Source organism: Pygoscelis adeliae, unplaced genomic scaffold, assembly GCF_000699105.1.
Source record: "Pygoscelis adeliae isolate BGI_AS28 unplaced genomic scaffold, ASM69910v1 Scaffold66, whole genome shotgun sequence".
In the NCBI taxonomy this organism is placed as follows: Eukaryota; Metazoa; Chordata; class Aves; order Sphenisciformes; family Spheniscidae; genus Pygoscelis; species Pygoscelis adeliae.
The window spans coordinates 10,886,716-10,911,116 of record NW_008825167.1 but is presented as its reverse complement, the minus strand read 5'-3'; the positions used below and the strand labels follow the sequence as shown (position 1 = coordinate 10,911,116).

General features: G+C 42.2%; 1 protein-coding gene across 1 annotated transcript in view; it reads right to left on the bottom strand.

Annotated features, from left to right (window-relative positions):
• The window catches only part of CRMP1 (collapsin response mediator protein 1), a 52,342-nt gene that overhangs the window by 1,765 nt on the left and 26,176 nt on the right, over window positions 1–24,401 (bottom strand). Inside the window, exons 6-14 of the mRNA XM_009328891.1 lie at window positions 19,728–19,789; window positions 17,988–18,068; window positions 14,185–14,253; window positions 11,990–12,110; window positions 10,737–10,893; window positions 6,139–6,280; window positions 4,327–4,497; window positions 2,895–3,074; window positions 161–326 (exon numbers count right to left, since the gene is read on the bottom strand). Of these exons, the coding sequence (XP_009327166.1) occupies window positions 161–326; window positions 2,895–3,074; window positions 4,327–4,497; window positions 6,139–6,280; window positions 10,737–10,893; window positions 11,990–12,110; window positions 14,185–14,253; window positions 17,988–18,068; window positions 19,728–19,789 (1,149 nt within the window). The remainder of the gene's footprint in view (window positions 1–160; window positions 327–2,894; window positions 3,075–4,326; window positions 4,498–6,138; window positions 6,281–10,736; window positions 10,894–11,989; window positions 12,111–14,184; window positions 14,254–17,987; window positions 18,069–19,727; window positions 19,790–24,401) is intronic.

Genomic DNA, 24,401 nt, shown 5'->3' with positions numbered 1-24,401 from the left:
AACAGATATATACATACATATATATATGTAAGTATATGCATGTATATGAGTATATAAAATCCTTTCATATTTGATTAAAGAAGTCATTATAATGGAAATTTATCACCAATAATCCATACTCGTGGCTTTAGAACATTTCCGATGAGTCAGGCTGACTTACCTGATAAGCTAAAATTGGATTGATGGAGGTTTCTGATTGGTGGGGGCTGGTTTTTGGCAGGGGAGGATTTAGTTGAGGGTGCAGGAGTTGCATATTTTGGTGTAGCTGGGATTTCATACACAGGCCCATCATACATTCCTCTGGAGACTCCTTGCAGTCCTCCCACCTAGATCAAGAGAAGAATAAAAATCCAGACACTGGATGTTCTGATAATGCTCCCTAATGATACTCCTGCCTATATGCAGAGACCACTGAGCACAGAGCTATATTCTGCATTAGCTGAATTAAAACCACATCTATACTCTCATCAAAGCTGCAGTCTGCTTTATATATAAAGGAAATTATAACGTTTCGTCCCTCCATTTTTATATATATAAAAATTATAAGAGAGAGAGCCTCATTAGGCTTACTTCACAGTCAATGGGGAGAAATGGGATTCAAAAGAACAACAGGTCTGACCTAAGATGTTTATTTTAAGATCAGCTCTCTCCATTCAGAGGCTGGTCAGCAGGGTGGGTTCAGCTGCTGAATCCCACTTGGGTTGTTGCAAGACTGATACCCACTATACTGATTGCAGCAATTTCACTCCTACCTGCATTTCCTCTGCTCCTCCCCTTCAGATATCTCATTATCTTCATTAGAACTCATTGAAAAGTGGTGGCAATTTTTAAATTAAGATTTCAAAAGTTTCCACTTCTTGTCATCAACTAGAAAAGCAATTATATGCTAGACTGTGGCATGGGACCCATCTTTCATTATTTGTCAATAGAGTATCTGTCATTTGAGCTCTGATTTCAGTTTGCGGTCTCCAGTTTTTATCCCTGTACAGTTCCTATAAGGAATATGAGAAAAGACAATCAAAACAGCCTCATTGGCCTTAAAATCACAGGAATCTAGGAAATAATATTTTTAAAAAACAGTTCCAATTTTCAGGAAGAGCCTGAAGCCACTAAATCGCAGAATCCAAAGCTCATCAAGGTCAGAAATCTGTGGCTTACAAGATTATTGTTTCAGAGCCATTTCCCCAACAGGTTAACAGTGAAATTAAAATACCGTATAGGAAGGACACTATTCACAGGGCTTTGATCCAGCTCTTACAGAAATCAATGCATTTTCCTTGCTTTTGGTTACGGGGACATCAGGCTCAGAAAAGCCACCATCTTGCAGGCTGAGCCAAAACCAATGCCCAGAAGAGAGCAGCTCTCGATCGCAGCAATGAATCCATCTTCCAGGGACCCACAAAGGCAGGAATTTATACTGCTATCCTTGCTCCAGGGGTAAATTTATACTGCTATCCTGTGCCAGTTACAGCTTTGCAGCCCCTTGTTTGACATGTTTTTTCTATACTCCTTTGTCGTGCACTGACATATTCATATGGTGGCTGACATGACCATCATTGGGTTTTTCTAAATATTTCCGATCAATAAAATTCAATAGTGGGAAAAGAAACACAGACATGAATCTGCTGTCCCTTCCTCTCAGCAGGCAGCAGAGGGAGCTGCAAGAGCAAAAATATCAGTCCCTTTCTTCATCCTTTTGCAGATCTTTCCTAAGTATCTAAAAATCAAAGGTCTTTCCTGAAATCCAGGCCCGCTTGCAAGACGCAGGTTACTTAGCGCAGTTACTTTTGTGCAAACTCCTGGTATAAGACACCACTCTCTGATACTTGTTTTTAAAGCGTTGTTTTCAGTATGTAAATGACATCGTCACTAATTTATATAGCACTCCCACATGCTAAACCCTTGAGAGGCGAGCGTGAAGAGAAGGCCCATGTCATCTAAGTGGAGAATGTAAAAAAAGTGCAATACTGATTGGTATTTTGCAAAACTTTTGCAGGTGCATTTGATTTTTACAGTGCCTTTTCTCGTTAGAAGTGCAGACCTTTTGCATCCCACAGCTTGACAGAATTTGTATAACAAATGATGTTATACAAGATAAAACACTATCAACCTGCTCGTAGTCTTAATTTCAGTTGCCATCCTCACAGGCTATGATATACGCTTGGTTGAAGAAAATATGAGTTTTAGTCCATTTGTCTTGTTACCTGTTCTCACACAGTGACTTTCTTGCTCAGTGGCAAGAAGCAATTTCCAAATAACCCCGAACGAACTAGTGCTAAGCCAATTGGTTTTCAACAGGGGAGCAGTGATACAATTCAAAACCAGAAGCGACCCAGCCTTAATCTTGGTCATTTCCCAAGCTTTTTATTAAACACAAGAGAAAAGTTTTCTGAGCTGTGAATGCTGCTAATACTCAGCTCAGCAAATATACCAACAACAATTCAGAGATGCCAAATATAATGAAGTATCTCTGGCTTACATACTTTTCTTCTCTGTGGTGTGGCAGTTCAGTATGCAAAGCTCAGTAACAATTTAAAATTCTGTTTTTCTTCCAGCTAACCCTCCTCCCAAAGAAGCTTTATCTTTTTCCTGAATTTTAACTAAAAGTAAATTCTATCACTATTCCACCTCCCTGCAAAAGCCTGCACAGCTGGACAGAAGGCGATTATGCCCAGCTGGCAATTATATGCTCTACCCACTGAAGTTCACAGTGTTAATTAAGTTACATCAGTTCACACTTGCAGAGGAACCAGTTTTGTGGTCGTTTTTTAAACAAGTCATATATAGTCCATCTGATACGGACTCCCATTAGCACAATAATAATAAAAACCATGTGCTACTGTGGTTCCAAGAGGGTATGGCTAGAAAGAAGATTAAATAATATCTGACATTACCTTATTCCTTATTTTGATGCGCTGGTAAAGATATTCAGGGAAAGGTTTGCGAGGGATGAAGCGGCCCATTCCCTTATTTACGTGCAGATTTCCGTCTTCAAACACAATCTTCCCTTGGCTTATGACCACAAGCGGGGCACCGTGGCACTCCATTCCTTCAAAGATGTTGTACTCCACAGCCTGGGGATCAACCAACATATTGACTGCAAGTTTGGTACAAGATCTCTTTCAGTTCGTAACTTATAATCTGTATTTGTAGTCATATTTTTAGACAACTGCCATTAGGACACGTATAAAATTGTTTTGTCTGAAGGAAAAGCAATGCCTTACGATATGAAATGATTTAAAACAATCTCTCTGATCAGACTTTCCTGGATCAGACTTTTCCTTTCCATTGCCCACTTTCCGTCAGGGCTTTATCTCATTTGTTTTTGAGGACTTTCCATATTTATCCAAAGTCTCTAGAAGTGCGATAGCCTTAATAAGAAGGAAAACTGTGACTCAGCTGCCAGATACCCAGAGGACATGGTCCCACCATGCATGTGCTGTGACTGTATAAGGGAACTTCAAAGGCGCCAGTACACATATTTCTGTCTGGAAAAGGCCAGAAAGAACCAGGAGAGCCTGAATCTAAATGGGAATGACTGTCAAAGGGCAGGTGTTTATTGCTTTCTTGAAAATACAGAGAGATCCCAAGACAGAGAAATAAAAACTGAATCGCCTAAACTTACTTTTTAAAGGTTTCTAAAGGTTTATTCCTTTTTAATATAAGCCATATTACTGGATTTCCAGTAAAACGTTTGGAAGAATTCCTCAATGTAAAAGACCAAAGCACCGAACAGTAAGATAACAACTTTGAAATACACAATACGTAAGATAAAAGCTGTCACACTCAAAATCAAAGCAACTGTGAGTCACCGGTACTCCGCACTAAGGGCAGAGAAGTATGCGGCAAAGCTTTGGAATGAAATAGAAAATCCCAGCCGTGAAGCTGCTCAGAGCTGTATTATCAAAATATTTAATCATCTGTCATAATTTAGAATACTGTTGATTTAATCGTGCAATTTATAATATCAGGTGCTTTTCAGGTAAGCAGAAAAGTGAGCTAGTTTTAAATTTATCATCACAGCTTTACTAACCTCAGCTGCAGACCTGCCGATTCACACCTATTTACAGACCTGCCACAAGCATGCAAAAAATAATAGTGCAATGGTATATGCAGAGAGAAAAGAAATACTTCCTGCTCCCAGTGCTTCCAATGCAAAATTTCAATACTTTCATCTTCTGAGACATTTACCCATTTCAGAATAGGAGTAGGCAGTTACCCCACTCCTTTATATCCCATATATTTGGTGTTCACAAGAATTACATCAACATTTGAAAAGCAACAGTGACATTTCTTTTTTCTTGCTGGTTTTCCTTTTCTCCTTACCGATTTATGGCTTTTAGCTGTTATGGTCTTCACCTTATCAGGGTCCCAAATAATCACATCGGCATCTGATCCTACAGCAATCCGTCCTTTTCTTGGATACAGATTAAAGATTTTGGCAGCATTGGTACTGGTGACAGCTACAAACTGGCTCTCGTCCATCTTACCTGTGGCCTAAAAACAACGTGATTTGAGCAAAATATGCTTATAAAATGGGAATTTACTATGTAGAGTGCTGAACGACCAGGGAGATACGGGGAGGCATGTGGTTCATATATATGGTGATGTTGCATGAAACACAGGTTTTATCAAGCAGGACTTTATACAAGGCACATTACTTGGGAGTTTCAAATAAGTGAATGTGTTATTCCTGGCATCCCAAAGAGCAGCCAATAAAACCTTAATGCAGATGATCAGGTTGCTCAGTTATCTAAGATCCCTTTCTCTACACACTGATGCCTAAGTGTGTTTTGTTGCTAGCCCTAGTAATTTCCATTTAAATGTTTCAACGATTTTAAAACAGAGAAACTTACATGAGTATTATGAGAAAAGATCAAGATTCAGACTCTTTTAGAAACATTTCTTGCAAATTACGTCCATTCTACTATTAGTATTACCAAACCTATACATCTAAGTAATAGAACCCCAATTATAAAGTCCTTGCCTGGAGAAATGTCACCACCAATTGAACTTTTTCTACAGTCAGTGATGGCTTAATAGCAGCTGTACACAACAGCATTTTGATTTCTCAGTAGAGTATTTTGGGGTCTTCCCTGGCAATAAGCAAGAACAACGTTCCAAGGAAGAACAACAGTGCCAAACTTTTTAATATTAAATAAACACTTGTTTCCTGCCTGGTAAAACATGAGATCTGCAAAATACAAGCTACTCAGTGGTGCAGGACTGAATGTTACCACCCGTAAATCCCATGTTGCAGCCCTTGCTGCAGCTCCTTCCCTTTGTGGGAATAACGAAAGGGAAATATCACTGGCTGGCTGCACTTTGCCTGCTTCCCCGCTTTGCTCCTACATGGCAGATACCTGAAGCTGCTTCTGTGCTTGGAATCTCGATCGCGGTCCCTGAAGAAAGTGGTTATTAAACACAGTCTGGGAGAAGTGCTCATGAGAGCATTGTAAATACTACCACTTCCCGGTTTGCAATATGCATTCGAGCGCAATGCAATATAAGGTAATTGTGTGTGTGTGTGTGTGTGTGTGAGTGTGTGTGTGTGTGGGTGTGTATGGACACACGGACAATGGAGGGAGAATATCATTATATATTAGGATCCATGGAACCATCAAAAAATTGCTAACTTATACCAGCATCCCACCACAAAATATGCCAGTATGAATTACATGCAATGTTCTCCTTCAAAGCATTTTATCGTCTAGCCGCAGGCTCGGCTGCCATCCATTTGTAATTTCTCAAAAACGATGAGACACTTCCCAAATTCAAACAATCCATTCATCACATTTACATAGGGTCCGCTTCAAAATCATTAAATTGCTCCAGATCCTGCATCTCTGAGAAGCAGCCACTCTGGCACAACTGGAAAATTGAGCAGTGGAGTCTGTGAAGCCTCAGGTCTAATAAAAAATGATAGTGTTGCAGTGTCAAAAGTGAAACACAGCCCTGAGTTTATAAAACTGGAGAAGGTTTTTGAAATAAACAATTCACCTCGTAGTAGTGCTCTCTCAGGGAATTCGCAGAAATATATTAGAAAGTCACTTAAGTACTGGCCAAGAGTCTCCTGGCTTTCATTATTCAGCCAACACTCAATTTCTTTTTAGTTCATGAAAGTAAGTAATTACTTACTACAGCCTTGTCCCAGACAACAGTCATTCTTTCCTCAATTCCATTGACCCCTTCAGGAATCATAGTGAAGTTGTCCTTTCCAATGGCTTTCTGGGCAGTGCTATACGGGCAGTGTCCACTTCCCGTCACCTGCAGGTCCCCACTGTGGAGTTAACACACAGAAGGTTTAGACCAGGCATCACCAAGGTTACCTTGGTCTTAGACTAGCTGTGAATGGACCTTTCAAGCCCACACACCAGAGGCATAGGCTGTAAATCATGTCAGCAGCCTTTACATGTTGGCTACAGATCACTGAAGAGCGACAATGGCATTGGACAATCTCCACTTTCCCCCAGGAGCACCCTGAACTCCCAGATCACAACCCTCTCGGGTTTCAGGGTGCTTATCGACAGAGATCAGGCACAAGCCCACTAACCAGGACAAAGGATTACTCTAGGATTAAGGAAATGATCAGAAGCTTGTATGAAATGTCTGCCACTCTGAAGATAAATTAATTCGCAACCATGTTGAAAAATAATGGCAAATTTTACAATGCAAGTCATGAGCATCAAGTTTGTTTCCCTGCATTTCTCCCCTGCACATATTTTTCTTGCAATTCTTACACAAATATTTCTTGTCTGACCTTCCAAAGCAGAACATGAAAATAAAAAAGGAAGGAAAGTTTTTTATCAGGTAGTCTTCTAATGAAACAAAGGAAGGCATAGTGCAAGTCAAATATGTGCTCTGGATTTATCTAACTTAAAGGTCTTACACAGAAAAAAGCATGGAGTAAAACACAAAAAGAGCTACCAAATAATAATGCTGTCATTTAAGAAGTTGTTTCTTTAGCCTAGAGAAAATCTTTTTGCAGAGAGCAGAACTGGATCACTGCTGCTCTCGGGAATAAGGAGGAAGAACATAACCAATATGCAGAATCTTGCAAAAACAGAAAGACAAAAAAGAAGATAGGTTCTTCAATATCCACAGGAAACAGGTGATATTTTTAGGTCTTGATTAAGCTTACAGGAGTCAAGCACATTAAAACACACTACGATTTCTCTTCTATCACTCCAGAAGGACGATGTCCCCAAGAACCTGCCATCCTTTTCTTCAACTCATTATGTAAGTTCCAGCTCTGAAACACCTGAATGATTCTGGTCCACAAATTTAGATTCCAGCAAGCTAACAAATAGCCATGTACAGAGGAAAGAAGTGTCACACATCAGTAATTCTAATGTAATTTTCTGGGCTGCCAGCCCTAATGATTGCTGACAGTCAGAGAAGAACCTTTGGCCTCTTTTCTGGTTCTTCACCATGCTCACATCTGTCCATGCATTTTTTAGCAGAAGCCAAACCCATGTATTTCATAGTGAAAAGGCAGCTATGTTTTAGCTGTTCCTGATTATTAATGACTGCCTGGTGTTACTCCATAGGATTAAACCAAATCTATCAGTTAAACATTCATTTATTCTAACACAACAATAAAGTCAGAAGATTGCAATGCCATTTCTTCCTTTTTGTTGCTCTTCTGTCAGCTAAGCTTCTTGTGGCTTACCCTCTCTCTCTTTTCTGCACTCTGATGAATACAACCATGAAAACATGAATGTCACAGCCAGGCCCTGTATCACTGCCCATTTCCTTGAGGTTATGTTGTGCTGCTTACACCATGCTATTAATTCCTACACCTGAAATATGAAAAGGAGTTGCTTCCTCTGAACTCTGTTTTCCCTCTCCTCTGACATTTAATGACATTTAATGACATGCACTGCACTCCCCTGTCCAGTCAACAGAAGACTTCTGCAGCTGACGCATGCAGCTCAAGAGCCACCCAACACCTCCTGGTTAACCACACGGGCACTCCTACTGTCTAGATATATTCCACTGCCAAATTGGAGATGAGCATCAGATCAGCTGAAAAAATGACAGACAAGAAGGGATTACCATGGAAAACATCTCCAAAAGAGGGAGTGGTGGGAATTAACAGTGGACATATGTGTATCTTTAAATGCCACATCAATACCTTGTCGTCTTATTCTTCACCATAAACAAGGCTTTTCACAGCAGATTACATCTTCCATGAAGCACCAAGATCTCACATCTCTAGTTCAGAAGAGATGGCATACCACAGTGTCAATAACACAGCAGTGCACCATGGAAGATGAAAGCTACCTCAGATGCATGGCCCATAGATGAAACAAGGACCAAATCTCATGAGGCAAATCCAATCTGTAAACCCCACGAGACGTGCTGGATTTTTACACATTCAACTTTTCAAAGTGAAAAATCAACACTTTCTGTGGAAAACAGCACAAGCAGTATGCTGCGTACTTGCAGAGGAAGAATGTTGTAAGGATTTTTTAATCAATGTAAAATATTGGTCTCCTGATGAACAGTGTAATAGAAAAGTGAGATACTGTCTTTACCATCATCCTTTCATAAAATTCCCCACAAATGCATGGCAGACTGATAAAATATACAGTTCTCTTTTTAGTTTCACAGTATAGATTTAAAGTATTAAAACTGAAAGCAGGCTAAGCCGCTGTCATTTAAGATCTAGGACTTTAAGCCACAAGAAAAAAAAAAGTCATTTTTGCATGCTTGGAGGATAACGAAAACTTCTGTGACTCCTCAGTTTGTCTTTCTGATGTTAGTGTTAAAAAAAGTCATTATTTGGATTCCAGTTCTAAAAATTCTGTTGCTATTTTAGCTAATCTGTTTTGACCCACATACTATTATTTTGGGACTCTCTTCTAGAAAACATATAGCCACACATTCACATGTGCTGGCTAAGAGCCTTACCCTCACACAATGAGCTTCACTCTTTATAGTGCTGATAGTGCCCGATCAGACCAGAAAAGTCATTTGTCTTTCTTGTTTTAAGGAACAGAAAGCTCAATTATGGAAAATCATTTCTGCCACCAGACCATCACAACGGAACAAACTCCTGCGTATTCTTACCAGAAACGCATGTAACTCAGAGCTCAACTGTGCATTCATGGATAGTGCTGTGAATGCAGCATCGTTAAGGCAGCTGAGTTAAAACCCGGGTTTGGGGGACTGCACTGCCTGACCCGCCGTGTACAAGGAGAGATGTGCGCACTGCAGCAGTGGCACTGATTGATGGCAACTTCCCTTCACACATATGTCCCCATCCACCTAAAGGGCAGCTCTGCCCAAGCCTGAATTACACATGCAGGGGCCTTGTATTACCAACCACGCTGGCACTGCCTGCCATACAGCCTGCCAGTTAGTCATGTGGAAAACTAACCTCAGGGGGAAATGTTTTCTGAAGAGCAATGGGTCACTTTTAGGGTTCAAATTCTATTGCTCTGTCTAGAGCATTGGAAACCCTAGAAAGGGTAGGCAGCAGGTGAGATGAGTGTCACCACATGGCGTTAAATAAGGTTTTGAATGGTAAGCTGAGTTCCTCACTCCAGCACTAGCAATCTGTCCTGGTGGGACTTCAGCTGTGAATTTCCCTATCATTTCAAAGCAGATGATCTTTTGCTTAAGCTAAAGAAGACCCACAGTTGGATACAGGCAGGAAATACTTTCAGGGATAAGTTTACGGTCTGGGTTGCTGGCAAGGCACTGCTGATGTCTTCTTTTCTATATGAGAAAGACGCTTCTCCCTCTGCTGTCCACATTCCTTTCATCTCTCTAGAGAGCCGGCCCATACCCCTATCCTGTCAAGTGATGGCCTCCAGTCACCAGCCTGTCTCCACCTGAGTCCCTGGCAGTCTCCTTTGTAATCCACTCTGGCCTCTTTCTCCTGCCCGACATACCTTCTCTATATGTACCACTTATCTTTGCTGACTTACAGCTTGAGGACCCTGGAACTTATGAAGACACAAGGCAAGCTAAAAGTAAAAACATGGCTGCAAGAACTAAACACAAATAAACTTCTATGATTTTGGTCCATCCCAGATGAAGGCAAACTACCAAGTCAGAAGTTTGCAATACACAGGGGTTAAAACCACTGAACTCTGCTACAAACACTTACAATTTAGTTCAGGACAGCCTAATTCTCAAAAGTGCTCACAGCTTACAGCCCTGCACCAGCTTTGGCAAAAATTGCACCAGGAAAGTTTTCTCGGTTCCAGGTATCTCTGCATTCAGGGACAATGCTGATTTCAGGAGCTGTGCTTGCCAGATATGACCAGGGGCTTAAAACTGAGTCTATTCTCACAGATGGGGATCTATCCAGCAGGCTGTTGCTTATGCTGGACGGTGAGGATGCCATCCAATCATATATTAACAATTTGGCTGGAGAAAACAGAGAACTAGGGAGAAAACCCGTTTGAAGTCCTGGGCTAAAGACTACCTAGCTGTACAACTAGGAATCACTTGAAAAGCAGAAGGAAAAAGAATTAATTCCTGAATAACCAGCAGTTACTTCTCTAACAGGCTAACCAGGAGCTGGAGAGTCCATGCCTGCTCACCTGACTGACAGCCTAAACACAGGGATATAACCACCCCTGGTTTTCTATGGGCCCTTCTCTGCTGTTTTCGTGTATGAGACTGGTCTAAAGGAAACTGAGCTGATCCCTAGATGCTCCATCCCATGTGGTTTTTGCACTTGCCTGACCATCAGCCTGTAAAAAAAATGAAGGTCTTACCAAGCTAAGAGCGAATTTAAGTGATCTGGAGTGGTAGGATCAGGGCTCAGAGGTGGCGAGGTCACAAAAGCTGCAGCCTTGGCCCAGTTTTTGCTCCAGTAATGTGTCCCATCTGTCCCCAAGCTGGCAGTGATCGGCTCTCCAAAAACAAGGGGACCTTGGGGAAAGCAAAGATATACAGGAACTGATTACAATCCACTCTCTCTTCAGCACATTGTACTGCTTGCTGCATGCAGCCATGTATAATTTACGCATTGTTACATGGCCAGTGTAGCTCCCAGAAAATTAAGCAGCCCTGGCTTTGTCTGTATGATAAAAAATTAATCAGGAGGCTTTCTGAGCTACACATGCTTTTGATCAGCATATTTACAAAGCTCCCTTTCTAATCCAGAAGGAGACAATTCAGATCTGGTTTTAATTTGTACTGTTTTAATCACAGCCATGTTCTCTACGTTGCTCTGCTTTGGAGTGCATTTAGGTGGAGGATGGGCTCCAGCAGACAGATGCCTTTTTACTACTCCCAGGTTGGGCACAGCACCAGCAGATACAGCACATGGTCCCCAGCACCATACTCCAGGTCTCCAAGGATACAGATATCAAGACGATATTTTGCTCTTTGGCTTTTCCATATTGCTCACACGCTTTGTAGCATCAACCAGCAGAACAATCCTGACTTGCAAATGCAGCTTTGAAAGTGGCTACCGCCAGGCTCACAAGTCCCTTTTGGGTGCTTTGTAACCTGGATCCCTCCACGGCCCCAGCAAGCAGTGTCAACCCGCAGACGTCCCCAGTGCACATCTGACAGGGTCAGCCTCCAGCAGCGAGCCCAGGAGCCATCACCAGGCATCTCTAACAGCAGGCTCACCACCCAAGCCACCCCTCAGAGGGTAATATCCTGAAATACCCCCAAAAGGCACAGATGATGTGCTGGACCCTGTTAGGAAGAAAATATCTCCCTCCCCTGAACAGAGATCCAGCAGTCTAAGGGAAAGGTAAAAGGGAAGACAGGATAAAGAAGAGTTACAATACAATCTTCAAGGGGACAATTTGTGGGGAGAGTTTCTCAACCGAAAAATGTAGAAGGATTTCCCTTCATCTTTCCCAGCCATAAATATTTAGGGTCTGTGATGGCGTTACCATTCTTTGGTAACTGCTCCCTAGATCTTGTGATTTGGGTCAAGATGTACAGGTTTTTCCACTGAGCTTCTATTCAACAAAAAAACGAGTTTGTGGGAGAAAAGGAAGTCTCTTACCTTTCTTTCTGGCCAGTGCAATGATATCAGCCGCACTCTTGCTCATCACCTTGGTGACGTACACTGGGCAGTTAATTCGACTGGCAATGGTGATGGCACGGAAAACTGCTTCTGCTTCAAGCTGAGGAAAACAAGGAGGAAAAAGTTAACTGCAAAAGCAGACTGAAGAAAAAATGAACTGGAGGACTGAGCCATATTTCTCATTGTTTAGCAACAACTCTTCAGGGGTTCATTCTGCTTTTTCCACAGAGAAAGACACAGTGCTGGGAAACAGGGAGCTAACCCAACCTCAGTCACTTCGCGTTAGGAGTAACCACAGCCAGGCTGTACTCGCTAACGGGGGGTACAGCTGCCCCAGCACAAATACAGCTCCCTGGCTCCCTGCACCCCAGGAAAGGTCACGTCCAAGCAGCTCATGGGTCTCCTCCTTACCTCCCTCCCACCTTTCTGCTTCAGACTTCTACCCTGCAGTTGGAAGGAGAACAAAGCAAAGAAACATTGCCCTAGCTCGGAGACAACCTCCGAGCTTTCCCTGGCAGCTTACCTTATGCAATCTTTACATAAGGATAAGATAACAGTGAATGTAAAGTATTCTCAAACAGCAGCTTCAGCACTATGGACTGAATTTAGCCCATAATCCATAAAAGCCTTTGAAGCATCGCCCAGTATGTCCCCTCTGTCAGCAAGCGTAAGGGCAATCTCCTCCCAGGGAGCCATCTGGGACGTAGGCACACAAAACAGTCATCTTCAGACAGAGGAGCAGTGTTTCCCAGGGGCTCTGGAGACTCCTTTTCCCACTCATCAGTTTTATACCTCCTTCCCAGATGGACTCACAGTATTGGCATTTAATACCTAAAACTCCTAAAAGCCCATTTCAGTGACTGAAAATACTGACTCGTTGGTACAGAAATTTCTCTCCAAGAGTTGTGCTAGAAAAGTTGAGCAATTTAGCCTTCCAAAACCACATGGCTTAATTCTTCACAGTTTTGTAAAATGTTTTTTCTTAAATCGGACTGTCGCTTCAGGTTTTCCTAGGACTTTAATCACAACATTTGCTCTGGAAGCCCCAAATGCACCTGCAGAAGACCAGGGAAGGAGGCAGGACCTCTGTACCTCAGTGCTGGGGCTGAGATGGTCAAACGCACAGTCAGAAAGACACAATATTCCTTTCTGGAAACTGCAAATGCAGATTTTCCTTAGGCCCTTGTTCTCATTAAAAGGAAATGACTCCATTCTTTTAGAATAATTTAGGTGGAAGTTAAACAGCAAAATGAAAAAGTACATAAACAGTTCAATAGAAGAATGTGACTGATTAAGCCGATTCCTTTGCCTTGGGGAGAGGTTATACAAAGATCTGCAAACCACAACAATCTCTTCAAGTTTAGCCTCAAATCCCCAGGGCCTTGTCTCTTTAGTCTTCAAGGAAAGCAGTCACCTCCCACTACCGCCCTCCATCATCCCATTAACGGTCTGAACTGTGTACATTAAGGGACATCCACATGTCTCCACCTTTTCCTTATCTTTAAAGAAACCCTTTCCATATGCCTGAGACGATCCTTGCCAGAGCGTGGCTTTTATTAGAAGAGAGTTGCATAAACTGAGCTGCCTGGCAGCATCTTTCCATTCTCACATATTTGCATTTCTACAGCCTGCATTTCTACTACAAATGTATCTGCCGGCATAAACGTACATTTATATGTGGGTGTATGCACATGCATGGTATACACATATATATATGCATGTATATACATACACATGCATCTTAAAGGAGGTTTTCAGCCAAAGCATTTTAATGAATGCAGTTACTCCAAAGCCTAACCCACAAGCTGCACTGCTGATCTTTACCCTGATAAGCCCATTTTTTTTGTCGTCATGAATCAAATCATAAGGGTCACACTCAAAAATACATGCACACCCGTGCCCGGGGCAGCAGGGGCTGCGACTCCTGAGTGTACAAGGACTGAGGGAACGTACCTGCTGCAGCAGCAAAAGAGTATTTCAGGCTAACAAACAGGCTGAAGGGGACCTGGACTTTTCAAGGCTTTGAATAACACTGGAAGAGGCTGTGGGAGAAGCAGACTGTTGCCTTTCCCCACGCATCCATCTATCATCTGCACATACAGAAGCCAAGCTCCGATACCACATGCTCAACAACATATTTCCATGAATGACAAAATGAGTGAAGTCTCTTTTACCTCCTCGGGCCTGCTCAGGGCATGTCCCTCGGGGCCGGTGATTCCCATCTCCAGGATACGCTTTTGTTCCTACAACACAAGAGGTAAATGCTGACAACTGCTCCAGGATGAGACCCTTGCACCAGGCATCCTCTAGCGGATTAACAGCCATATTGTCTGACTGCCCTTTTTTTGTCTGTGTAAATGCAGCTGCGTAAGCCTGCTGCCAGGGGAGGAGGACTGAAAACACTGGCTATAAACCGGTCCCATGCCACGCCGGCATCTGCTCTGCTCAGCCAGCGCAGATTTCAGGGGAAGATTTGTCACTGCAGTGCGATAGAGCATATTTGTGCCTCAAGCCATTGGGCTGCACCATCGGAAATCTCCTCTGCTCTCCAGACACCAACCCAGGGAACAGGTTTCAATCAATATACTAAATAGTAATTATGGATATTTCCAGCCCGCGATTCTTTCTTCACTCGCACAAGTTCCTCTCTGGCTGCAATCCATGAAACACTGTTATCTTTGTTAAACTTTCATCATTGCTGACACTTCATCAAATAAAGTCTTGCCTTTGGCATCCAGTTTTCCTTAACACTTTTTTCCTACAGAGTGAATCACTAAAATTATGTTTTCACGAAAGCAAAACAGTGCCCTCCAGTTGTGAGGGGACTGTGTCCACACCAAAAAGCCCATCTTAGGACCAATGGGGGTTTGTCAGAAAAAAATCTGTGCCTATCAAGCTTCACAGCAGTGAGATAATTTTTTTAAAAAAGACGAAAAGCTTCACCTATCTTTTAATTTAAGGTCAAGCAGTGGTATTGGAATAAATTTCCCTTTTTGTAGAAAATGGTGGTTAACCACTTCTGATCCAAGGTTGATCCAGGTCTGCCAGCAGAGCAGAAGTGGGACCAGAGCTGTTGACGTACCTCCGACCCTGACCTGCCCTGCTCACAGGTCTTAATGAGCCAAGTTCAACACATGTAATGACTCTGTGATACAGACAAATGTCCCCTAGAGACCAGGATGAAGTTACCAAACATACTTTACTGTGTCATCTAATAAATATTTGATCCCAGGTCCCCGAGGGTGAAAAGTGCACACATTACCAATATACTGCGGCAAAACCTGAGCAAGTTAATATTCACATATACTTTTGCCTTTGCTGCAGTCAATCAAGGCTGAAGAGGCATTAATAGGAATGTATTAATCTGACTCTGTAATTGAGATTATTTTGGTTAGAAAATCATAATGTTTCATAGGTATTCTTAAAAATAGCTGTTCTAAATCATTAATGCAACAGCTCTGAACAGTGCCAGTTAAAGATTTCAGATAATTAAAATACAACAGAAAATAAAGTTGCAACCATATAACACAAAAAATAGCAAGATGGCAAAGAACGGAACACAAAGGATAGGTTTGCATCTTGAAGGAAGTCATAAAATCAGATCATATGATAAAATTACCCACTGTAAGAGGATTCAATAGTGCTAATAAGATAGAATATTTGTTTGATAAGATCACGTTTGGATTTTCACACAGAATAGTCCTGCAAAACCTCCCTGCAGGCAGCTTTCTTTTCACTATCCAAATAATCCTTCTAAATAAAAGCATAAGGAAAGACTGATTTTATGAGACATGGCAATGGCAAAGAAATATGTTGATGTATAACATAATTTACATTTCTTTACTACTTCCTCTTTTCTTAATAATTTTTCTGTCCTGTATGTTCATATTCCACAGCTGTATATTAAAGCTGATCAAAGAAAAATGTAACTGAAATAGATTTGTATCAGAAATGCAATTCCACGAGTGCACCTTGATTTTAATGGGGAACATATCAAAACATCATGGGTGGCATTAGATTTGTTTCATTTTGCCATTCCTACAGTAATATTGACTTATTATGTTTCTTCTTCTTAATTTTTGTTCTACTGGATATTTTATATTGTATTAAAACTATAAATTATATATTTTGGTAGTGTTAAATCATGCTAATCTTCATGGGGAATCAACTTTTTTTTCCTCTTGAATCCAAATGAGGGTTTTCACCTGGTTTCAGCGGGGCAAAGACACAACTGCACTGTATGTGCCTGTTGACTCCTCACTATTAACTTTTGAGCCAAGTGGTTATTTTGGCCAAACTTGAAGGGAAAAGGGAAAGAAGGCTCTCAAAGGTGGTAAATTCCTACCAGGCAGATTAAGGACAGAATCCCACTGAAGGAAAAACAACACAATAAACCCATGTGGGCAAGAGCCCTTACGCACTGCCCAACCACTCAAACGTTCACTTGAGGTTCTCCCTTAACCGTGAGACAAGGTGGCTTCCCTAGTCCAGATCTCAAAGACAACTCGTTTTTAGCTGTTTTAATTTCCCTGTCAGCTCTGCAGCCTAGTCCTTAGCGGATAAACCAGCAGCTAAAGAGCTCAGCAGATAAATCAGTCAGCTCACTCAGAGCCTCATGGACCTCAGAAGGGCTCTATGCACGTACACAGGATCAGAAGAGTAATACATCTCTGTAACAGCCTGTCCTGGTTTCGGCAGGGGTAGAGTTAATTTCCTTCCTAGTAGCTGGTACAGTGCTGTGTTTTGGATTTAGGATGGGAACAATGTTGATAACACACCGATGTTTTAGTTGTTGCTAAGTAGCGCTTACACTAGTCAAGGACTTTTCAGCTTCCCATGCTCTACCGACTGAGAAGGCTGGAGGTGCACGGGGGGCTAGGAGGGGGACACAGCCAGGACAGCTGACCCAAACTGGCCAAAGGGATATTCCATACCATGTGACGTCATGCTCAGCATATAAAGCTGGGGGAAGAAGGAGGGAGGGGGGGACGTTTGGAGTGATGGCGTTTGTCTTCCCAAGTAACCGTTATGCGTGATGGAGCCCTGCTTTCCTGGAGATGGATGAACACCTGCCTGCCGATGGGAAGCAGTGAATGAATTCCTTGTTTTGCTTTGCTTGCGTGCGCGGCTTTTGCTTTACCTATTAAAGTGCCTTTATCTCAACCCACGAGTTTTCTCACTTTTCCCCTTCCACTTCTCTCCCCCATCCCACTGCGGGGGAGTGAGCGAGCGGCTGTGTGGTGCTTAGTTGCCAGCTGAGGTTAAACCACGACACAGCCTTAAAAGATTAATCTGCCATAGATGTATAGAGTCATAACAATACCAACCCAAACCCAACCATTCTGCTTTATAGAAAGACCAGCAGGAGGTTTACTATCAACTGCTGTCCTTGGGATACCTCTGTTGCACAGGTCAGAGCTACGGCACACTCCAGTGTGAGGACAGTACCTACACAGGGGACCTGACCTGCAAAGAGTGCACTGGGGATCCAGGACATTTTAATGGAACATACTGAATTTGAGCCCAGTTTCCTGGTTCTGACAGGCATCTTCAAAGAGCATGACTTACACTTTAACACACATTTTTTAAATGTTTAGAAGATCACGGTGGTCTCTTATTCTCAAACTTCAGAGATCTCTGAAGCAAGGCTTTACGTTGTTCTGCTTCACTTGTCTCTGCCAGATTCAGAAGAGATCTTCTTGCTTCCTTCTGCCCCCCTCATCCGGTCTTCATCTGCTGCCAAGGCAAGGAGCTGTCTGGATCGCTGCTCTATCTCACAGATGCTCTGCCAAAGCAGGCAGAAGGGCCTCCATCCTCTCATCCCAGGGGTTACACCAGTGGTGTGTAGGGCATCAGGCCCAATTAAGGCACTTACCAGGTAGTTCCTTTTTTCCTACCCATACTCTGACTGGAGGGTTTTACTTCTCTCTTGTGTCTATCTTCTCACAAAGTGAAGCAAAAATGACAGTTCACTCACCTGAGCTATCAAGTCTCCATTTTCAGCATGAACCAGGATAACAGCCCCAAGACTTTTTAGAAAGGTAAAGGCTTCATAAAGCTGCAGGTAGTACAAAGAAGGAAACACTGCTGAATAAGGAAAACACATTACTTAACACTCATACCTCTCTGTTCATCTCAGTTTTGCTCCTTCTATGCTGGTAATTATCTAGGCGAATAGCAAATTATCTCTCTTTTCCACTCCTGGCTTTCTACATAGAGTCAGAGCTTCACTGCTTGGTGTTGACTGACCCACCCCTTACACACCAGCCAGCCCCAGGAGAAGCCTCTGCCCTTCTGCACCGAGACAGGGTCAACAGTCCCGAGCAGGGTTGCATGTCCCTCGGACATAGTGCCTCTTGTACTGCAGGGCTACCTCTTCACACCCTCCCACACAAGCCGAAGTTTAGTGAGTAGTTTCTTTTCCATACTTTTAGCAAATGTAAAATGGAAGTATTCCCGTGGACTACAGACACTTTTAGTACAGCTAAAACACCTCTTTTCTGAAGTGCAGGCATTTTGCACCATCTTCTTAGAGCAGACGGTGTCAAGCTTTCACCATCATCTTTAATTCTTAATCTTAAAAAGTTGTAATATTTTCTCTAGAGCATCTTTTTTTTTTATTGCTTTGTAAGATTCAAAACCCATCCTTACAGAATGGAAATAGTTGATCCTATTGCTTTTACTGAGAATTTCTAAGCATAGATCTACTGAAATTCAGTTCCCGTTCCAAAAGGTATTCAGCTAACATGTTCCCTGTTTAAACCAGACTTCAGCAACATGGGAGCCCAGTTTCCAAACACAGATCAAATACTGAAGACACGGTTTCTTCAGTGCCCACTTTTGCACTAGGGCACTTCAGCTAGCATTGAATGGGTTGGAATATACAGCCTGCAACATGAGCATTTAAACAAGGTAACAGGCATTAGTCTAGCCACACATTGAACATTTTGATGTATTTCTCTTGGCAATTCCAACAGGGAGTTGAATTTAACAGGCACTGCCTCTCAGAGAATATTTATATATTATTATGTCTAAAATTCCAATTAAAACCACATGGATTGGAGGTGTAACAACAGTTCTTTAAGAGACCGAGAGCTACAGCTCTGGGAATAAGTAAGAAAGAAACATTTTCTCAACTGAATAAGCAAACATTATTATTACTAACAGATGCCATTGTCCATTTACAATGACCTGATACTTATGAATGGGAAAGCTGAAGAGTCTGGAATGTGTAATGAGCTCTGGACAAACAAGCTCATTGTTATCTCCAGCCCTAATGAGAAAAGGCCACCTCTCCCAAAAAAGCAACTCCATTTAGCTGTTTGCAGCAACCGAGAAACTCCTGAAATCTTAAAACTGCCACCGCCTCAAGTGCTTCATCTTTTCTTCCCTCTCTGACCTAGAGTTCTTGAAAGGTAACAGCAAAATAAAGTGCACAGCAAAATACTGAGCAGTGCTGAGTGGTTGCAATGTTGGGAGACACCAGATAATCCTTGCAGAAGGTGAATGTCGTACACTTGAAGGAACACATGCAGATGTTCAACACTGCTCGGCACTGATGCTCCAGAGGAGAACTCCACTGCACATCTCCCCCAGTGCCACTCAGGTCAGTGAGAACATTTCTCTGGGATTCATCCTTAGCAACTCCTCGAGTGTTGGGAGGAAGATCACAGGAGAGAGGACAGATCACAGCAACGAAAAGCATTCAGAGCAATACCTGGCTGTCGGACATTTGATAGAGATCTTTGTAGGCCATGTAGACTTGAAAAGAGTTCACACCTGTTCCAAGACAAAATTCAAAGGTGTTGCCATGTAAATGGATTCTTAAACTGTATTTGAACAAAAACTTCACGAAGAATAGGTCACAGAATATTTGTCCGGACTAGGCTTTTAACCAGTGATGGCCAGAAATAAACCACGGCTCCACAGCTGCATTATAGCTACTAGCACTAGAAGCCTGAATCCCCTCTTCTCTGGGGGAATTTGTTAGACTCTGTGGATTGCCTGTGTTCAGCTCTGGAGCAACCCAGCCACCACTGCAAATGAGATTGCTTGTAGACAAATCACAGACAAGCGATAGCAGCTAAAGCAAGCATGTAAAGTTTGTAAAGTTTAAAAAAACTTGTGAAAGGTTCTGTGAATCACTGGTTTTCTTTTTAGCTTTCTTTAGCTAATCAGAAAAAAACACTTCAGCTTGACCTGAAACTGTGCTTTTTAATAGATAAACTTCTAGCTAAGTTTCCCCAAAGTGCTGAGAAGCTGTAGGAACTGTGTGTCTGAATTTGCATATAGACTTGCTTTTTCTTGACCCTACTGCCCAAAGCACCCAGCTTAGCTGATGATAGACACTGGGAAGGAGTGGAAGCAAAGCCTGCAACCAGTTACAAGGGCAGCTCACCATACCTCTCCTTCCACCTTCCAAAGATGGAAGGATTTATGTTGGCAGACATACAAAACCATGAAAGATGACAGCTCCAAATTTTAGAAATCAGTAAGAAATGCTAGTGTTGAGTGTTGGTTGCTAAGAACCAACTGTATTCAAACGCCTACAAGTTTTGCTCTTTATTTAAAAGATTCAATTATTTACACAGCTTCATATTCTAACAGAACTGGAATTCCAAATATCTTCTGTTCATATTTTCTGTACATATGAATTCATATTAGTTTATAAATTTGCCTTACTCTTTAGTCTACTGACAACATCCCCAGTTTGGTATAGGACTGATCTCAGAGTTTTCAAGCTAAAAAGAAAAGTAAATTTTAAGCTCTCTAAACTATTTATGCTGCACTTCAAAATAGCTGTCATGAAAACTGTGCTTCCTGGGGCAAGAGGAAAAAGAAAGAGATCTGTTCATGTTATTCATGTTGGCTACACCGAATGAATAAGGCTCTCTGATGAAGATGTAACTCCTTCATGAGTCTAGAAGGCGCAGATATATCCTCAGGCAGAGGGTATGGCTGTTCACATTCACACAGAGAATTTGTTTATTCACAATTACAAGATTAAAATACCCTAGGATACACGCAGGATAAAACCTTGAAATGATCCCTGGTATTATGTCTTCCTGCTAAAGCCAGGCAGCTCAGGGAGAAACACGAAGCGGGAGCCGGCCCCTCCTTGCTGACTTTCATGCTGAGCAAATCCAGCCTGGACTGTGGAGCCCCTTCAGCCTGTGAGCCTGTCCTTTCTTCCTATATTCGTATTTCTCACGTTCCCAGAAAACACACATGGTCTTTACTAACTGTAATCCCTCAGCCTATTCCTCATTACAGTTTCAATGTACTTAGTATGTCCCTGCTTTAAAACCTTTAAGCTTGACTGGGCCTTCCATGGGGTCAGTGCTTACAGCTTCATGCCTGCAGCACCATCTCCCCTCTGACTGGTCACATCTGCCCAACCTGCCTTGGAGGAAAGCTCTGTTTCTCTTCACAAACCCACACAGTGTCTCAGATGTCAGCTGCACCTGGGAGCCACCTTTCTGCACAGGTGACCACGCACACATGAAGCAATGAGAGATGTGTCAAGGCTGGTCCAAGCCAGGCTGACTGGCCTCAGTGATGGCACAGGACTGAATCCTCTCATACACATTTCTCTGTAAGCAAAGAGCTGGGTTACCTATTGCTCTCCTTTATCCACTGGGATCTAGCCAAAGGTAATTCATTTAATCACAGTTCCGCAGGAGATAAGGCAGCTTTCTCTGGGTACTGTGGTTGGAAGACATACATTGACCCAAGTAATATATATTCTCTTCCTTTTTCTTTTATTGCCTTTGTATCTTCTTAGGCCCTTTTCTGACCTTGATAAAATGACTATGAGTTTTGCTCCCACTCATGTTAATGTTCTCCCTGAAGTCAGTGAGAGTAGAAGGGATGCCGCCATGGGATCCTGAGCCTGTCCCTTACCGACAGCTCCCACAGTGCAGAAGCACAGTGCAGAAGCATTCCCATCTAAGTGCACATCCACGCCCTCGGCTACCACATCAGATACACACAAAGTGGAAGAGCATCTCACAGGCTGCCTTTACAGCTGACAGGAGAGATGGTTTGAACCATCCTGCCTTGCAAAGAGAGTATCTTTACAAGATATCAAGATAAAAGAACACCAATCTACATATACAGGTATCCAAGATGAGACTCTGCCTAACACCTTGGTCTGGTGTCTCGATCTACTAATTGAAAATATGTGGCTTTTCAAAAGACCTGGTCCATGGCCTATCGACCTTAATGCTTATCTGGTTAATGTCCTGCTTGCTCTCGCACCAGGAATACTCAACAGGATCCTCTCCAAATTTCAGACAGTGCTACAGGCTTTTTTGAACAGTGACAAAGTGCAGTAGTTAAAGGAACGAGTGAGGCGTCTGTCAACACATTTCAGGCTGTTGTTCCTTTGCATGTACTGGAGAAGCCCAGTCCCAAATTAGATGCCGAAATGCTACAAGCCTGAGTCTTTATAATCAACATTTGGTTCTACAAAATCTCCAGGCCCTTCCAAAGCCTGTGTCTCCTTAAATTAGCTTTGTATTGATTTAAAACTGATTAATTATTCAATAATATCTCATGACAGGGCACCTCAACAGCAGCTCTGTGAGCTCCACTGTTATTCATGCCGAGATTGTATTAGGCACATGCGTCATTGAAACGTTATTAGCTGAGCCCTGTTACTTGGCTAACTCACCCACCAGACAATCAGCCCAGAACAAATTCAATCCAGATTCCCAGCTGATGAAAACCAGTGTCACTCCATTGACATCAAGTCTATTTGCACCAGCTGGCTCAAATGTTTCCAGTTATCAGCAGATATTATCCATTCATTTGAAAGCCCCTGCCACGCTGAAATATTTCCTATTGTGCTTGTGCTTTCACACTCGCCCCTACCTTGCATCTCCTAACACGACAGTTACTCACATTGACTGCCTGAGACATAGTACAGCATCCATGAGAACAAAGGTGACCTCCTAATGCTATTGCCACCAAAGAGGTCACCAAGGGCCTCGTCACGCATCCCGGTTCAGGAACCGATGAACAGATTCCTGCTTCCTCTGAAGAGTGAAAGGCAGGTCAGATTTATATTGAAAACTCACATTTCAATAGTTGGAGAAAACTATTAACCTAACTGTCTGCACCAGGCTTTTAATGTAAGCCCCCAGGCACATTTGGGAGTGCTGAGCCATCTGTGATCCAGGACCTCTGGAAAATAGTATCTAACCTTTGAAACAAGGCACTTGTCTGAGAGTACAGTCAGCTAATGCACAGCAGCGTATCCATGTTAACACTGATAGCAGGGAAACAGCACAGATTTGCCACCATCAGTGTTGACAGATGTCATCACCTTGTAAAAATCACCTATATTATAAAGAACTACGTAAGACCAGCTGCAGTTTCTCTAAATTATGTGTAATCTTGCTGATTGAAGGATTTTGTTGCCTAAAATCTTGTTATACAGCACATGTACTGCTAGCATGCTGCAATATAGGATAAATTCCCCTAAGTGACTGCACCTCCACAGTATCTCAGCAAACAACTGCTCACTCAAGAATAGGAATTTGCTTTGGTTTTCTACTTCGATAGTACATTCCTAGAAAAAGAGAATTTTTCAAATCTAAGTAATCACTAGCACTGCACCTTACAAAAGATGCTGCATACACATATTACTTAGACTTCCCAACACAAGGGTCATTCTGATTTACCCATAGTAGCTAAATATCATTTCAGAAAATATTTCTTAATTAATATCCATGCATTTTCAAGGGAAGTATCAAGTAAAAAATATTTGAAAAAATATGTTTCTGGACTGAAAATCCATGCTGTTAGGCAGAATTTTAAGGAACTAGATCAAAATAATTATTTTCTGAAGGCTAGATTAAATTGCTCACACATACGTATCTGGTGCCACCAAGTTGCCCTCCATATATGAGACTGTCATACTGAGCTGGCATGTATGGAAAACGATTTATGAGAGGTTTTATCTGTACTATTCTGGAGTGGTAGCTGGAGTCCAGATAGGGCAACCTACAGCATCTCACATGATAGTAGACCTCTTAATTGAACTGAATCAAGCCCGTACATGTCTTAAATAGATTCCTAAATAAGTGACCTGGTTTTTGTAAGTCCTGAAACAAAGCGTCTTCTAGTAACTTTAAGGAAAGCCACTGGAGACGAAGCGCTTGAGAAAATCAGGACATTTTTTCAATATTAGGTACCTAAAAAGCTTCTCTTTTTTCTAATAACTTGAACCTATTTTAAAAATACAGGCATGTTTTATAGAAAAATCCAGTCTCACCAAGTAAATTATCCTAAGCCATTGCTGAGAAATGAGATCTAGCCTGTGATGACAGTTTCTCAGACACATGTGCCTTTCATATTTGGGCTTAAATTTGAGGCAGCTAAATGG